Source organism: Poeciliopsis prolifica, unplaced genomic scaffold (assembly GCF_027474105.1).
Source record: "Poeciliopsis prolifica strain line A6 unplaced genomic scaffold, Auburn_PproV2 SCAFFOLD008, whole genome shotgun sequence".
Classification (NCBI taxonomy): Eukaryota; Metazoa; Chordata; class Actinopteri; order Cyprinodontiformes; family Poeciliidae; genus Poeciliopsis; species Poeciliopsis prolifica.
The window spans coordinates 918,954-933,302 of NW_026562383.1; the positions used below are offsets into that span (position 1 = coordinate 918,954).

At 36.9% G+C, this 14,349-nt stretch overlaps 1 protein-coding gene across 4 annotated transcripts in view; it reads left to right on the plus strand.

Moving 5' to 3' along the window:
* The window catches only part of crtc1a (CREB regulated transcription coactivator 1a), a 29,494-nt gene extending 18,025 nt beyond the window's left edge, over window positions 1–11,469 (plus strand). For all 4 annotated transcript variants that reach the window (XM_055032556.1, XM_055032559.1, XM_055032557.1 and 1 more), the window contains 3 exons: window positions 5,358–5,441; window positions 5,662–5,839; window positions 6,856–11,469. In XM_055032556.1, the coding sequence (XP_054888531.1) occupies window positions 5,358–5,441; window positions 5,662–5,839; window positions 6,856–7,061 (468 nt within the window). In that variant the 3' untranslated portion in view covers window positions 7,062–11,469. The remainder of the gene's footprint in view (window positions 1–5,357; window positions 5,442–5,661; window positions 5,840–6,855) is intronic.
* The last annotated feature ends 2,880 nt before the right edge of the window (window positions 11,470–14,349 follow it).

Genomic DNA, 14,349 nt, shown 5'->3' on the forward strand with positions numbered 1-14,349 from the left:
CATCGTGGTTCTGTGGTTGTTTTTAGTGCTTGGGGCTGCTGCCCAGCTCACTCCCCACCCCACGCCTCCTCCTCCCTCACAACTTGTTTCTGTTGGTACCGTAGATCTCGGCAACATATTTTCAATTCTATCCGGTCACACATAGAGTCAAAGAGCCTCTTTCTAACTCAAACATTTAAATGCATATGCATCCCTGCTTGTCATGAGCAAATATGCAATTTGTCACATCAGATTCCATATTTTGTGCACATCTCCATCAAAGTTGAAGAGTCTCGTGATGTCATAGAGTCCTTCACAGATGACTTTTTTTTACAGTGTTAATGCAGGAAATTCCTTCATTCTTTTCTCAATCAGCGCCAAACCATGAATTTTCACCCTTGATCAAGATGAAGAAAGGCAAATGCTTTTCAAACTCGTTAATATATCTTGCCCAGATTCAGCCTGCAGTGTTGTGAAGCCCTCTGTGTCCTTGTTGTGTCGTGTTCTAGCTGTTTTCTGAACAGCTAGAACAGCTTTTGTGGTGTTTGCATTGCAACTCAAATTCTTGCTGCAGCCTGAAGTTCCTGTTTGTCGGATGCTTGTCTGTTGTGGCTCTGCAGCACAGTGAGGTGTGAATGAGCTGGAAGATGGCTTTATTTGTCACACACTTCCTCAGTTTCTCTTTCCTTGTCGCTCTTAATGTCACGAGGCGAATTGACACAACATATTGAATCCATACGATAGCCGTCTCATTGCTTGTTGAAAGCTTGTGGAAAAAAATAGTGGCTCACAGTATGGGAATTATTGCATCTTATTGCAAGCTTCCTTTATAGCATCTTCCAGTCAATTCCGATTTTTAGGGTCACAATTCAGAAACACTTTTTAATAACCAATTTTTCTATTCAAACAGTCTGGACATTCTGTTTAAATTATGTGAATGACTAGAGAAAATGCAGTGTGAACAACTTGAACATTTATTTAAAATTATTCTGTAAGCTTCCGTGCTGTATCAGATTCCATCACTTTGTATTAAAACAAAAATAGGTTTGTGTTTAAAATTCTGTAGCTTAAATTACCAGTAACAGTCTAAGCTTCACGCTGAAAGATTTTAAAATTGTCGCTGATTTTCAAAACCTGACAGACGACACATGATGATACATCTCAGGTAAAATGGTTTTGCTGGCACAGTGTGTGGTGTTTGGCCAGTGTGTGAAGAACACACCACACACACTGATTCCACTCACCAGCCCTCGATACCATATGAGACTTTAGAGGAAAGAAACATGGCAGACGATTTAGAATGGAGAGAGTTTGGTGATAAAAAATGTTGGATAAAGGAGTGGAAAGAATGCGAGGGTCGCTTTGCTGCCCTATGACAGAGCTGGATTCTGTTTTTTATTGTTGTTAACCTTTATTAAATTGTGATTAGATTTTTTTTCTGTTCTGTCATTTCATTTAGCTTCACCAGTTAAATATATGATTTTTAGATTTTGCTGTTTTGATGTTATAATTTCTGTCCAACTCCTCCGCTTGTTTAGGTTATGACATCAATTCCCTCATCTAGGAATTGCGATGTCCATAGAATCCTTTTTTTTTTCTACACCTCTACTACTGTAAGCATTGCCTTGTAATCAGGGCCTTTAAATTGGCCAGGGGTATCTATAATTGTGACATCAACTTTTGGGGTTTAAATGCACAAAAATGAATAAAAAAAACTATTGGTTGATGAGCACCAATCTGAGATTGGAGCATAACAACAAGGGAAGATGGGGAAAAAACAGAACCCAAATCTTAATGTGTTTTTTCATGTTGAGCCAAACCCACCCAAGCTGAACTCTGAAGAGGTTTATGAGTCACAGTTGAAAGAAAGGCCAGAGGACCTCAGGACAAAGAGTGCTGCAACTGCAATATAAATTAAAATTTGTTTGGACTGCATTAAAGCTGGGCTTTGTATGCTTGAGATGAAAAAGAGATCCAGAAACAACTCCTGTGTGTGTGTGTGTGTGTGTGTGTGTGTGTGTGTGTGTGTGTGTGTGGGTGGGTGTGGGGGTTGGGGGGGTGTGTGTGTGGGTGTGTGTGTGGGGGGGGTGTGTGTGTGGGGGGGTGTGCGTGTGTGTTCCTGTGTGTGTGTTAGTCCCGCTGAGTTTGTGCTGCAGGGACTGAGCTGTAATCCTGAGGTCATCCACTGCAGCCTCACAGTGGGTGCTGCTGTCCTGCTCTGTCCTGTGGGAACATGTGCAGCACTCAGCCATGATGTGCTTCCAGACCAGCATGACTGAGGAGCTGATGTTTAAAACAGGGAGGCCATGCTGCTGAGTCTGTGAGGACATTCAAAAGAGAAGTTCTGAGTGAACTGTCTTGAGCAGAGTGAGCGAGGGAAGCATAGAGTCATAAAGGGGACAACATTTTCAGTCATTCCCTTTATTTTGTGGGTTTTACGTCACCAGTGGGTTTGTTAATTAAAACATCAAGGCCACAAAACAACAGGAGGAGAAAATGAGGAGAAAAGGAATCTCCTCCCCTTTATCACATTGAACTAATGTTCCTTTTTTGACAAACAGTATTTCATTCACAGACCTCTGCAAGAAAATATGGCATCTAGTACTGATTCATTTATTTCTGATTATTTTGTTGATACAGGCAGTTCATTTAATTAATCGGTTATTTATTTTCTGTTTATTTCAGCCATAGTCTGAAATGTTCTAGAGCACAAGAGACTCTGGATTGATTTCACTTTAACTGTGTGTCTGTACATGGACCAGTTTATTATGGCATTGTCCCAGCATAGCCATTAGCAAACATATCAAAGTTAAGTTGATCAATATACTTAGGCAAAAATTTCAAATTGCCAAAGTTTAGCCAAAATCTACTGGTACCTCATTCTATGTTGATCAAACTTTCTTCATGGAACTGCTGTCATAGAACAAAATTATTTATCCACATGTTTTGTGAACAGTTGCTGTTTTTTTTTATTTTAAAATCTGAAAATAGGAAATAAAACGGCATTGCTTTAAAAATTAAAACAGGTTTTCTGTAACAGATATTTATAAAACAAAGTTTGGTTCTTTTTTTTCAGGTCATGGAACATTTAAGTTGTTTAACAGAAAAAAGGGCAAAAAATGTCTGAGGATTGTGAAGGTTGTCTGTAGATGATCCCACAGAATGATTGTCGACCGCCATTAAAATATCAGTTCACCGCTAAATCTACCACCACTGCCCCCCAGGTGTCTTGGATGGTTTCACATCAATGATGTTACAGAAGCAAGTTTCTTTGAGGCGGTGTAGCATTTTCTCTGGAAGGTTCCTTTTTACTTTGAAGATTTGTCAATTTCTGCATTACTTTAGCATTTCTAAACGCAAAATCGTTTTTATTTTTACAATCTTTTATGAACTCAAGAGAGGCAAAGATTTCCATCTGGTTTCCAAAATGTTTGCAGTATCAGTGTATAGTAAGTCTATGCATTGAATAGGCCTACATGTACTTTTATGTGTAGCATTGAGGAACACACACTGGGGACATTACTGTACATAGAACGTATTATCCTCTGCTCCATGGATAGGCTTCATGTGATTCCAAATGCAGAAACTAGAAAATTCTTATCATAATTTGCTGATTTGAATGAATGTGAATGTAAATCAGAACAATCCTCTTTAATGTTTTAACTATTTCTGGATATTTTTGTCTTTTCTTACTGCATATACTTTATACTTCAGGAGACTGTCTTAGAAAAAAAACGGCCATTTTTAGTTTGTTGTTCAAATGTTTGCAAATCGCTACAGAAGACCTTTTCTTCACCATCTACAATAACTAATAAAGAATTTTAAATTAATGTGAATTTCAACATTTAGCTTCCCTTTGGGATTAGTGAAGTATTTTTGAAATTTGAAAGTGACAATACACCTTATGTAATCATCTCCAGGCACATGAGTGGCACGCGGCTGTGAAAGGTAAACTAAGACTCAAATTTATTTTCTGATGACTATCTGGACGTAGTGAAACTCTCCTCTGAGCTCGTAGTTCAGAGTGAGTTTGTGCAAAATGTGAAATGTGAAGAGAAGGTGAGAGAGAGTAAGTGATGGACTCTTACCCACTCAGGTTAACCAAGTCTGGGTCTCCTTGGGTAACATCTGGATTCGTTTCTTTCATTTTTTGTAATATTCCCTCATATTCTTATGAGAAAGTTTTTTTTATATATACTGGTATATGTACTTAAGTTCTGAATTCCAAATCGAGGGAACAGCCAAACATCCGTCACCATCTGAGCCTGAGTCCATAGCAGCTCTGAGCCACAGACTGGATACGCTGACAGAACCTGGAGCAGAATCCGGCTCTGAGAACTGGACGTACTCTCCTCCTGTCCTGTCATTAGCTTCCTGTTTTCTGGCATCAGGACCTGCTGCGGCTTTCACTGAACAGTTCCTCATTCCTCTGCAAACCTTTCCTAAAGTGAAGACAGGAGTTCAGAATCCAAACAATGTGAGAAGAACACAGAGCTGATCTATCGGTGAGGCAGATCATGATAACTAAGTGCTCCTTCTTAATAGTTCAAATTAAACCACTTTACCAGTTATTTGACCCATTGCAGCTTAATGGGTTTTTTTTCTCTTTCCATGCCATCTTCCTTATGTTCAGATTATGAACATAATTTATTTTCTTATTCTACATCAGAATATGAGAATGTGATCATATGACTTAAGGTAAAAAAAACATTTTCTGGGTTATATTTATTTTTTGGTAAGTTAATGGGTTTTTCTTTTTTCATTTTTTGAGTTAATTTGTGTATCCGTCTTTTATTTTTGTCGCTTGGAGGGAGGGGGAAATTTTGCAATATAAAATTGTATAAATAAATAAATAAATCTACTTGAAGTTAAAAATGCCAAATAGAGTTGCGGAAGACTTCAAACAGATGGACTGGAGAAAAAAAGTAACTTCATAAAAGCTGATATTTATTTTAATACACAAATTAAGTGGTTTGTAACGATATTTGACAAACATACACAACTTAATGAAGATAAGTATTTTACATTATTGTAAGGCAGGGGTGTCCAAACTTTTTGTCACATAGGCCAAAACAATTGAGTCAAAAAGAGTCACAGAAAAAAAGTTAAAATAAGTAAAAACAAAACTGTCTTTTTTTTTTTTTTTTTTACTTCTTCTACAATAAACTATTCTACAATGTTAAACGAGTAACAAGATGTGTGAACAGATGGCACCCGGGCCACACGTTGGAGACCCTTGTTGTGAGGTGACTTGAAAGCATTCGTATTGCTGTGCTTTTTCCATCCGCCGTGTTTCCACGGCTCCCTCCTCATCGTCACTCGGAGCGTTTCAGGTGTTTGGACAGAAATAACAATCAGATCTTGTTTTTCTGCTGCAGCACAACTCCATCCTGGGCAGCGTGTTTGCTGACTTCTACGACCAGCAGCTGCCGTCCATTCAGGCCAGCACTCTGTCACAACAGGTCCACGCTGTGTGTCTGCGTGTGTGTGTGTGTGTGTGTGTGTGTGTGTGTGTGTGTGTGTGTGTGTGTGTGTATGTGTGTGTGTGTGTGTGTGTGTGTGTGTGTGTGTGTGTGTGTGTGTGTGTGTGTGTGTGTGTGTGTGTGTGTGTGTGTGTGTTTGTTTGTTTTCACAAAAGGAACACACACAGTTGGAATGGGAAATGTTTTCTGTGATTTTCAGTTGGAGCAGTTCAACATGATGGAGACCCCCATCAGCTCTGACAGCCTGTACAGCCAGACCTCCACCCTCAACTATTCCCAGGCTCTTATGATGGGTTTGACTGGCCACTGCAACCTTCAGGACTCCCAGCAGCTGGGCTACAGTAGCCATGGCAACATCCCCAACATCATTCTGACAGGTGCCGCTTCAACATTTTGTCTAGACTTGTTCATGCAGAAATCTTCAATTCCATCTGAAACTGCCTAGTTCTGTCTGTGAGCCTTTGTTGCTAAACTGTCTGAGTCCAGTCTGCACATCTGATCACTTCCTTAATCTGGTTTCAGGCCTTTCTGTTTGACTTAACATCAATACAGTGCTTGTGATTGATTTTAGATTAATTCATTAATAGCTGGACAGCAAAAGTAGCCTAATAGCAGAGTTTGTTTTTTTACAGTAATTTGAACGAAGTGAAGCTAAAACTAACATTGAAGGAGTTCTGAGTAGAACAGATTTACAGACAAAGAGTTTTAAGTTTGGTTAGGCCAGAGGACTTTATTTACCCAAAGGTAGATTTGATTTCAGTGGTTGAAATCATACATATTCATACACACACACGCTGTAAAAGTAAGAACACATCACATAACTCGTACCAGATAAAATGATCAAGGCTCCATAAATCAAAGGAAGAAAAGGAGAGGATGTAATTAATATAAGTCTTGTCCAACATTTAGGGACTAAAAACCTGTGACTGGAGGGAAGAAGCTGAAAGTTCCAGTTGAGGGGATGTAAATCAGAAGAGGCTCTTTGCTGTAGCCAGCTGATGTCCAGGAATGCTCAGATTCAGTTGAGACAGCAGCTTAACAAACTGCTGGTTGGAATTCTAGTTCTCTGCTAAATGTATTAATTTTTTGTACAGTGTTGGCTTCATTGTTCTGACTGGAGGATTCTTTCTTTGTTGTTCTTTCAGCAAAATACCTTTTTTAATGTCTGTATAATATTATTACTAGATTAGTTGATAATCCATCACAATTAATGAGATTAAGCCAGGGCACTGTTTTGTCTTCCTTCACATGATCATTTTTATTATATTTAGCTCTGGAAATTTTCCTCAGTGCACCAAAGACTTAATTCAAACCTATATTCACTGTGCTCTTTTTTTCATTTTATTTTTATTTTTATTTTTTTTAACCAATCCAATATCCTGCTTTGCTTCAGTGAGTGGAGAGTCTCCTCCAAGCCTCCCCAAGGACCTGACCAGCTCACTGTCCACAGACATCGGCTTCGACGTGGACTCCCAGTTCCCCCTGGATGATTTAAAAATCGACCCTCTGACTCTGGATGGCCTGCACATGCTGAATGACCCGGACATGATCCTCGCCGACCCCGCCACAGAGGACGCATTTCGCCTCGACCGCCTCTAGTTCTCACTCTCCGTCACTCACCGTACCTGAAGCGGGCCGTCCAGCGTTTCTGCCTGAGCAGAAAAAGTGATTCCACTCAATCGAACCCCCGACTGTGAGTTTTTCAAAACAAAACAAAATAAATCCCTTGTGGAAAATTGCATGGAGATGTTCCTGAAGACTGCTTCTAGCTTCTGACACAGAGTACGGGATGAATCTGTTAGATGGCTCAGTCTCGACATTCACCTTTCGGATCGCTGTTCAACACCAGGCTAACGGTTTGAGGATTCTGGACGGCAGCAGAGACAGCCTGGTGACGAGCTACAGTTAAAACAAACAGCATATTCCAGTCCACCTGCCTGACTATTTTATATTTTGATGAGAAAATCCAGAAAAGGTAGACTCCTCTCAGTCTCGCTTGGGTTTTGTGCTTTCATTTTGACGGTTTGTGATATATGCCCCAAGAGGCGCTGAGTCTTCACTTTATTTTTAGGCTATTTCTGGGAATAGATTTTATCAAAGGGAATAGGAGTCATCATTTATGCATGAAATCATAAATCACTGTGGATACTTGTTTTGCCTTAAAAGCTTGACGTTTTGGTTTTAATTGCAAAAAGAACAACAAAAAAAAGCTAAGAAGTCATTTTTACTGAGTTGCAAGTTGCTTGGCCTGCATAATTTACCGTTGTGTTGTCACTACTGCCTCATAAGTCAGAACCTAACCGCGGACCCGCTCGGTCTTGGTGAAGAAAACGATGTTTACAGGCTCGTTCTGCTTTACTTGTACAGAATGGTTGGATTTTTGCGTAATGATATCTATGCAAAACTACGGTGACTGGGAGGACTGAAATGTGGGAACTGGTTGAAGGCAGAGTCGGGGGTTCCTCTGGAACGCACGCGATTGTCTTTCAACAAACATTTTTCTTTCATTTTAAGGTCAAATATGGAATAAAATAGAGTAAGCATGGCAGTCGCTGGAGATTCCTGGATTCCCCCCAAAGACGGGACCTCAGTGGGTGAAACCTATTTTTTCAGTCAGCTGAACTGCCAAACAGTACTGTCGATGCAATGAGAATGTACTTAGTTTACATCTGTGTGGTTGTGATGCTGTCATTTTGTTATCTTTATTTCCTCCTTTTCTATTTTTTTTTTTTTTTTTTGCTGCCTGTAGCCCCTTCCACCTGTTACTTTAAGCACACGTCTGAGTTTGGTTGTGTTCCTGCCATGTTTATGTCATTTTTGTCTTTAATTAATCTTTCTGCTATTGAGGTTTGTCTTGATGTTGTCTTGATGCCCTTTTAGGTGGGTGGTTTCCCTCACTTTGTTCACAAATATGTCACATATCTCATTTTTTTGCACTTTATGCTTTCAATCGAAAACACAGATTTAAGAGTTTCTATATGGAGCGCCCCATCCTGTGACTGTTAAGTGACCTGGACCTGTTTGATCTGTCTTTGTTAAAACTTGCCTTCTTGTACAGACAAAGGAGAGAAAAAAAAGAGGAAAACCCCAAAAAACTCAATTAAAATTATTTTTGAAAAACAGAATTATCAGGACAGTTTATACAAATGTATTTTTACTGAACTAGGTTGTATTTTAGGATTCCTATGTTTAAGCATTTGGTCACTGCAGCAGATTGTTCTGCTACTGTCAGAGGGTCTGGGATATAGAAAATAATAATCACACAGTAGAGATGGAAATAAATATGTATCATAAATACAACTCGGGATGCACAATATTTTATTATGTCATCTCTAAGTCTGGTTTAAACAAGAGATGCACCAATCAGTGTGTTCTGAATGGATATCGATCTCTGGTTTTGTGAAGCTTTGAGCTGCCAAAAGGATTTGAACCATTTCTCATTTCTATTCAGGATCTATGGAGTACAGTATAATAAATTGCTATTAAAAGCCCCAATATCTGGTCATTTTCAGAGTTAGGTGACGAAGTTGGAGTCATTACTTAAACTTATTTTCAATCTGCAAAAGTGAAAACTAAAAACGTAAGTAAGAGTAATGCAGTATTTGGAAGAAAGGCTGCTGAAGTACTGAGAGGAACTGATCATCATCTGACTCAATGATGTCATCAGAAAATACGAAGGAATGTGCAAAATCAAGTATTTTAACGACTAGAGTGAAAAAAATAAAAATAAATATCACAAAATAACAAATTCAAGTGCTGCCAAAATGAAAGATAAATGTTCAACTTATGGAACTTATGAAATATATCCTGAAATGTTACTCAGGCAAAAGTAGCAATACTTCATGATAGTATTACTCAAGTAAGAGTAAAAATTAAACTCCTAAAATTACTTTTATTTTAAGTTATTCGAGAAAATTAAACTAGTTAGCTTAAAACAGCTCTCTAGTTGATATTCAGGGTTCTACTTTCAAGATTTGCTATGCTAACATAATGTAACAAAAATCTAAATGTTAATCTTTCATTTCCTCCTTCTTGTGGTTGGTCTGCTCATGTTTTCAGCTCTCTGTGTAATGATAACTCACACATTTGATAAGGAACCATGTACTAAATTAACCTGCATAAAGTCCAGATTCCTCAAAAATGTTTAATATTTTTAATCTTCACTTTAGAATCTGGGTTAAGAACTTTATACAATCTAAATATTTTCTGTGGTTAAAATGTAATATTTTCTGACACTTCTTTGTGCATCTCTAGTTTAAATCATTAGCTGAGGCCGTTTTTGACCATTTCAGGATAATTTGGAATATTAAAATAGAAAGTCTGTAGGTTTGGTCTAAATTAAATGTTGAAGTGTTAAGCTGAAAATCAAGCTGGATGTGGCTAACCAGGATCTGAGCCAGAAAATCAATCCTGGTGAAATTTGTATGAGAATAAAAACAGGATCTTTTCTTGGTCATGAGATTAGATCATTTTTAGCCAATGAAAAAAATATATATATATTTTGCAGCTGCAATGATTCCTATATAAATGTGTTTTAACAACTAATTTACTTCTCCTGTCACAGTCTGAAACAGAAACGTTGGCATTTTATTTTCCTACTAAATGCATGAAACTTCAGACATGATTTCTCCTTTTGTTGGTGATTGTTTCCTCTGAATGTTTGGAGATATTTAGTTTAAATATTGAAAGGTTTTTTGTTTCTGTTTCTGTTTGCTAAAAATATGTTGTCATGTTAAACTTGTGTCTTGTGTGTGTAAGTGACGCCTAAATATGTACAGTGATGAGCCTTTTATGCACATGTGGAAGCTATTGTTTTGGCACTGTGTTTAATCTGCAATATATAGTACATGCTTATTTTCTGTGCAACATCCACAGAATTTTATTATGTCAAAGGTATTTGTAGGATAGTTGTGTATATTGCTGTACTGTAGGAACAATGTTTTTTGTGCTTACTGTGAGATGATGTCAAAATGGGAAAATGCACTGAGAAATACTGCTGGATCTCTCTGCTGGATCTCCGGGCTCTAAAGTGAGCCTGACATTTTTTGCTGGCTCTTTTGTTTTCTTTCACGTTTTCCTTTAACTTCCTTTAGCTTATGTGTCGTCTGTGTTTGTCACTTCTCTGTACATCGGTGTTCAGGTATCCATTGGTGAAGCACCAGTGTTTACAGAGACAATGGTTTACAACAGGGCAAAGTTTGTTTGCCAAAGCCTTCATCATAGTTTCCACCCTATATCTGGACTAATGAGCAACTGCACTGTAGACTAGGAAAACGGTTCAGTTCTTCGCTTCAGTGCTGGGAGGATAATCTTTGTATTGGTGAAAAAAATGTAGATTTACTTCCATGAGGTTAGTGATTAGATGTTCATCATCCTCATGCGTTTCATGACCTCAAAGTACTGTTGTTTGGTTGAAATTCCTCTGTTCTTGCTGTTGGCAAGTGCCATAACAAAGATTTCTAGCACGTTTACATCTGGGTAAATTTGAATATCGTTGGAAAATATATTTGTTTCAATAATTCAATTCAAAAAGTGAAACCCGTTCATGCTGCAGCTTTGACTTTGCACAGGAAGATATTTCAAGCATTTATTTTTGTTCTGTTTTATCATTTCAAGAAATGATTGACTTTTATGAGACTTACTTCATGTTATATTATTCTCTCATCAAAAACATACCCATTTTTCCCCCTAACTTTTTACTAAAATTCAGACTGTGAATATCCAGCTTCTTTTGCAAAGAAATTGAATTTTGGGTTTTGATTTGCGGTAAAGCAGGATCATCATCATGAACAGAAGTAAATGCTTGACATAGGTCAGTGGGAATGGGCTGAGTTTTACTTTTTGAATGAAATTATTAAGAGAAATATATAAATTAAATACAGTTTTTCATTATATTCTCATGTATTGAGATGCACCAATAGGTACCTAAAATGATATTGTAGTAAACCTGCATGAATTTTAGTTTTGTTTCTTGTTTACTTAGATTTAAATCAACATTTGAACCAAAGTTGAAAACAGCCATAAGCTAGAGAGTATGGCAACATCCTGGCCATCAAATGGTCCATCATTTTGGGGTTTGAAAAATAGCACAGAAACATTTCAGTTTTTGCATGAAGGTAATTTTAGGCTATGTTAACATGTTGTATTTTATTTTGAATTCATTTTTCAATGTTAAAAAATATGGTAAAAAGGTTTATCTTATTTAGGTAGATTTACATTATAGTTAAACATATAATAGGAAATGCCAGAAACAGATACTTTACAGCCAGGTTAAAAAAAAAAAAAAAAAAAAAAAAAATATATATATATATATATATATATATATATATATATATATATATACACACACACATATATATAAAATATATGTAGGTATTGACAGAATGTGTAAAAACACAAGTGAATCCTGAAAGGTGAAAGGGAGTCATACTGATGTATGGTCACACAGTGAGTAACCTGCAGTGACTGAATCCTTAATGTGCATTTAGAGGACAGCCCAGTGCTGGTTTAAGCCTCATACAATGGCAGCTAAAGTCTTATATATACAGATATATTTCTATATATATATCTACATATATATAGGTGTTTATGTAGATATAGTGTTTTATTTTGGAGCACGGTGTTACTTTCCCCAACACTAAAATGCATTTTACTGCCGTAAAGAGATGCACTGTGCTCCAGTGGTGTTCTCACTTCAACAGCAAAAGTTATGCTCATATAATATGCAAATTCTAGCATTCTACAACACCGCTTGGCAAGTTGTTACTTTTCTCCAGCTGACCCTTTAAGAATAATTTGTTCACACCTTTTCCCTAAAATTGTGTGTTTTCTATCTTAACTGTTATATTGGACCAAAATAATGAAAGTTGGCTGTAAATGTGAGCTGTACTGAAGATGAAAAACACTTCTATACAAACAGTACGTGACGTATTTTTCTTGTGTGATGGCTTCTGTCTTCATATCTGTTTTATTTTTTGTAAATTTAATATAAATAAATATATCTGATAATACATATTGGTTGTGTGTGCAGTGTCGTTCCAGATCAGAGAAGTCACTTTCAGGTGCAGCACTTGCATTATCAAAACATGATTAAACTAATCAGCTCTTTGGGACAAGCTTAAACATGAGTTACTTAGTTTGGTTTGCTCGTCACAGTTGAATTGAAAATGAACACTAAATTGTGATTTTGGATTAGAAGAGGCCTAAAGAATTTGAAATCAACAACTTACACTATTCAACAACTCTGTGTCCAAGCACAACTGATGCTGAAAAGAACTCAATATACATCAGAAAGAAAATGTGATTGCAGATTTATTTTCCAGGACTGTATATGGTTTAAGGATTAGTTTTTCAATCTAATTAGTTTCTTTCGAGAAAACAGTGGATGTTTATTGTAATATGTCATCAAGGTCAGAAATAAATTTATGCAAATGTTTAGAAACAACCCCAACTAAGTAGTTGAAAAAGTTTTTTGTTGGCGTTTCCCCTGCTTGGGTTTGATTAAGCTCCCATTACATAATAGACATCACAATATTTTTAATATGCATGAAATAAAACCCAACAAATCCTCTAAAACTTAATCACAACCTATCTTAAGTTTTCATAACACACAAGACACAGTGCTCTGTACAGTGACTAATGAAAAGCAGTGCTCTCCTTCAGCAACAGATTAAAGTTGAAAAACTCCAGGTCTCCATCTGCTGGCAGAAAGCTGTCAAGCATTGAGCTTTCATAGATAATTATTCCTTTGATGCCATAAGACATTTATTTTATTCGTCACCACAGTATATGAACTGCTCAAATCAAACCAGACTATTTGAAAGACTGATAAGTAAGTCTTTAATATGGCAAAGCCCTTGATTTGTTCCTCGTGTGTATTTTGCTTCCTAGACTTTTCTGGTATCACTAAAGTGAGTTTGAACAACATTTCTTAGAATTTTCTGAAGTTATGAAGGCACGGCAATATTTCGCATTGGGCATCAGTTTCTTTGTCACTCAACTATCGTTCAGTTCTTGAACCTGGCTGTCTAACAGGTTTAATTTGTGAAATCATACAACTTATGCTGGAATTGCTTCATCATTTAACATGCATTATGCTCATTAAAAACCATAATTGAAGATTTTGCTGATCTTACATCCTTGACTCCCATATTGGATGTTGAGATCATGACTGGTAAGAACTGTTTGTCTTTCCCAACTGGAATTTCTAAATGAAGGAACCATTTGATATTATTTCAGTCTAAAAGCTGGAAACAACTGAGTAAAAATCAAAAGCAAGATTTAATCTTTCAACCAATAATGCTATACAGCTTGACATGATTTTTTTTATTATCTTTTCTTTGGTTTATGGCATAAACCATCAAAATAACAAAATTCAACTATTGTTTAAGTCTTTTTTTAAAAATGTATTGAGTGTGGTGAAACTGGAAAACACAGAAGTATTAATATGCAGCCAATACATGGGTCACATATGAATTTTGCTCAAATTGTCTTGGACTCACATTGGGTTTCTTGTATGGTTGACTAAATAAAAACCATATCAGTAATGTCACAAATATATATATATATATATATCTATATAATCTCTTAATAGTATCTAACACATCTAGAACTCATAAATGTTTCAATTTCACTAAAAGGTTTTTGCTTCAGCCCGATACAGCAAATGAATGTAACCTGTTTACAATTACAATGAGCAGTGTTCGTATCCCCAACTCCAGCATCTCTAACCATATGGCCAGACAGATTCTAAGAGGAGCAGCAAAAGCAAATGAGTTGGATGAGCAGAGTTTGCCAACAACTGTTGGTGTCATCCATGACTTGTGATGTTAACTTGTGCCATTTAATCTGTGCTACATGAAAAATAGTCCTCATACAACAAATACTA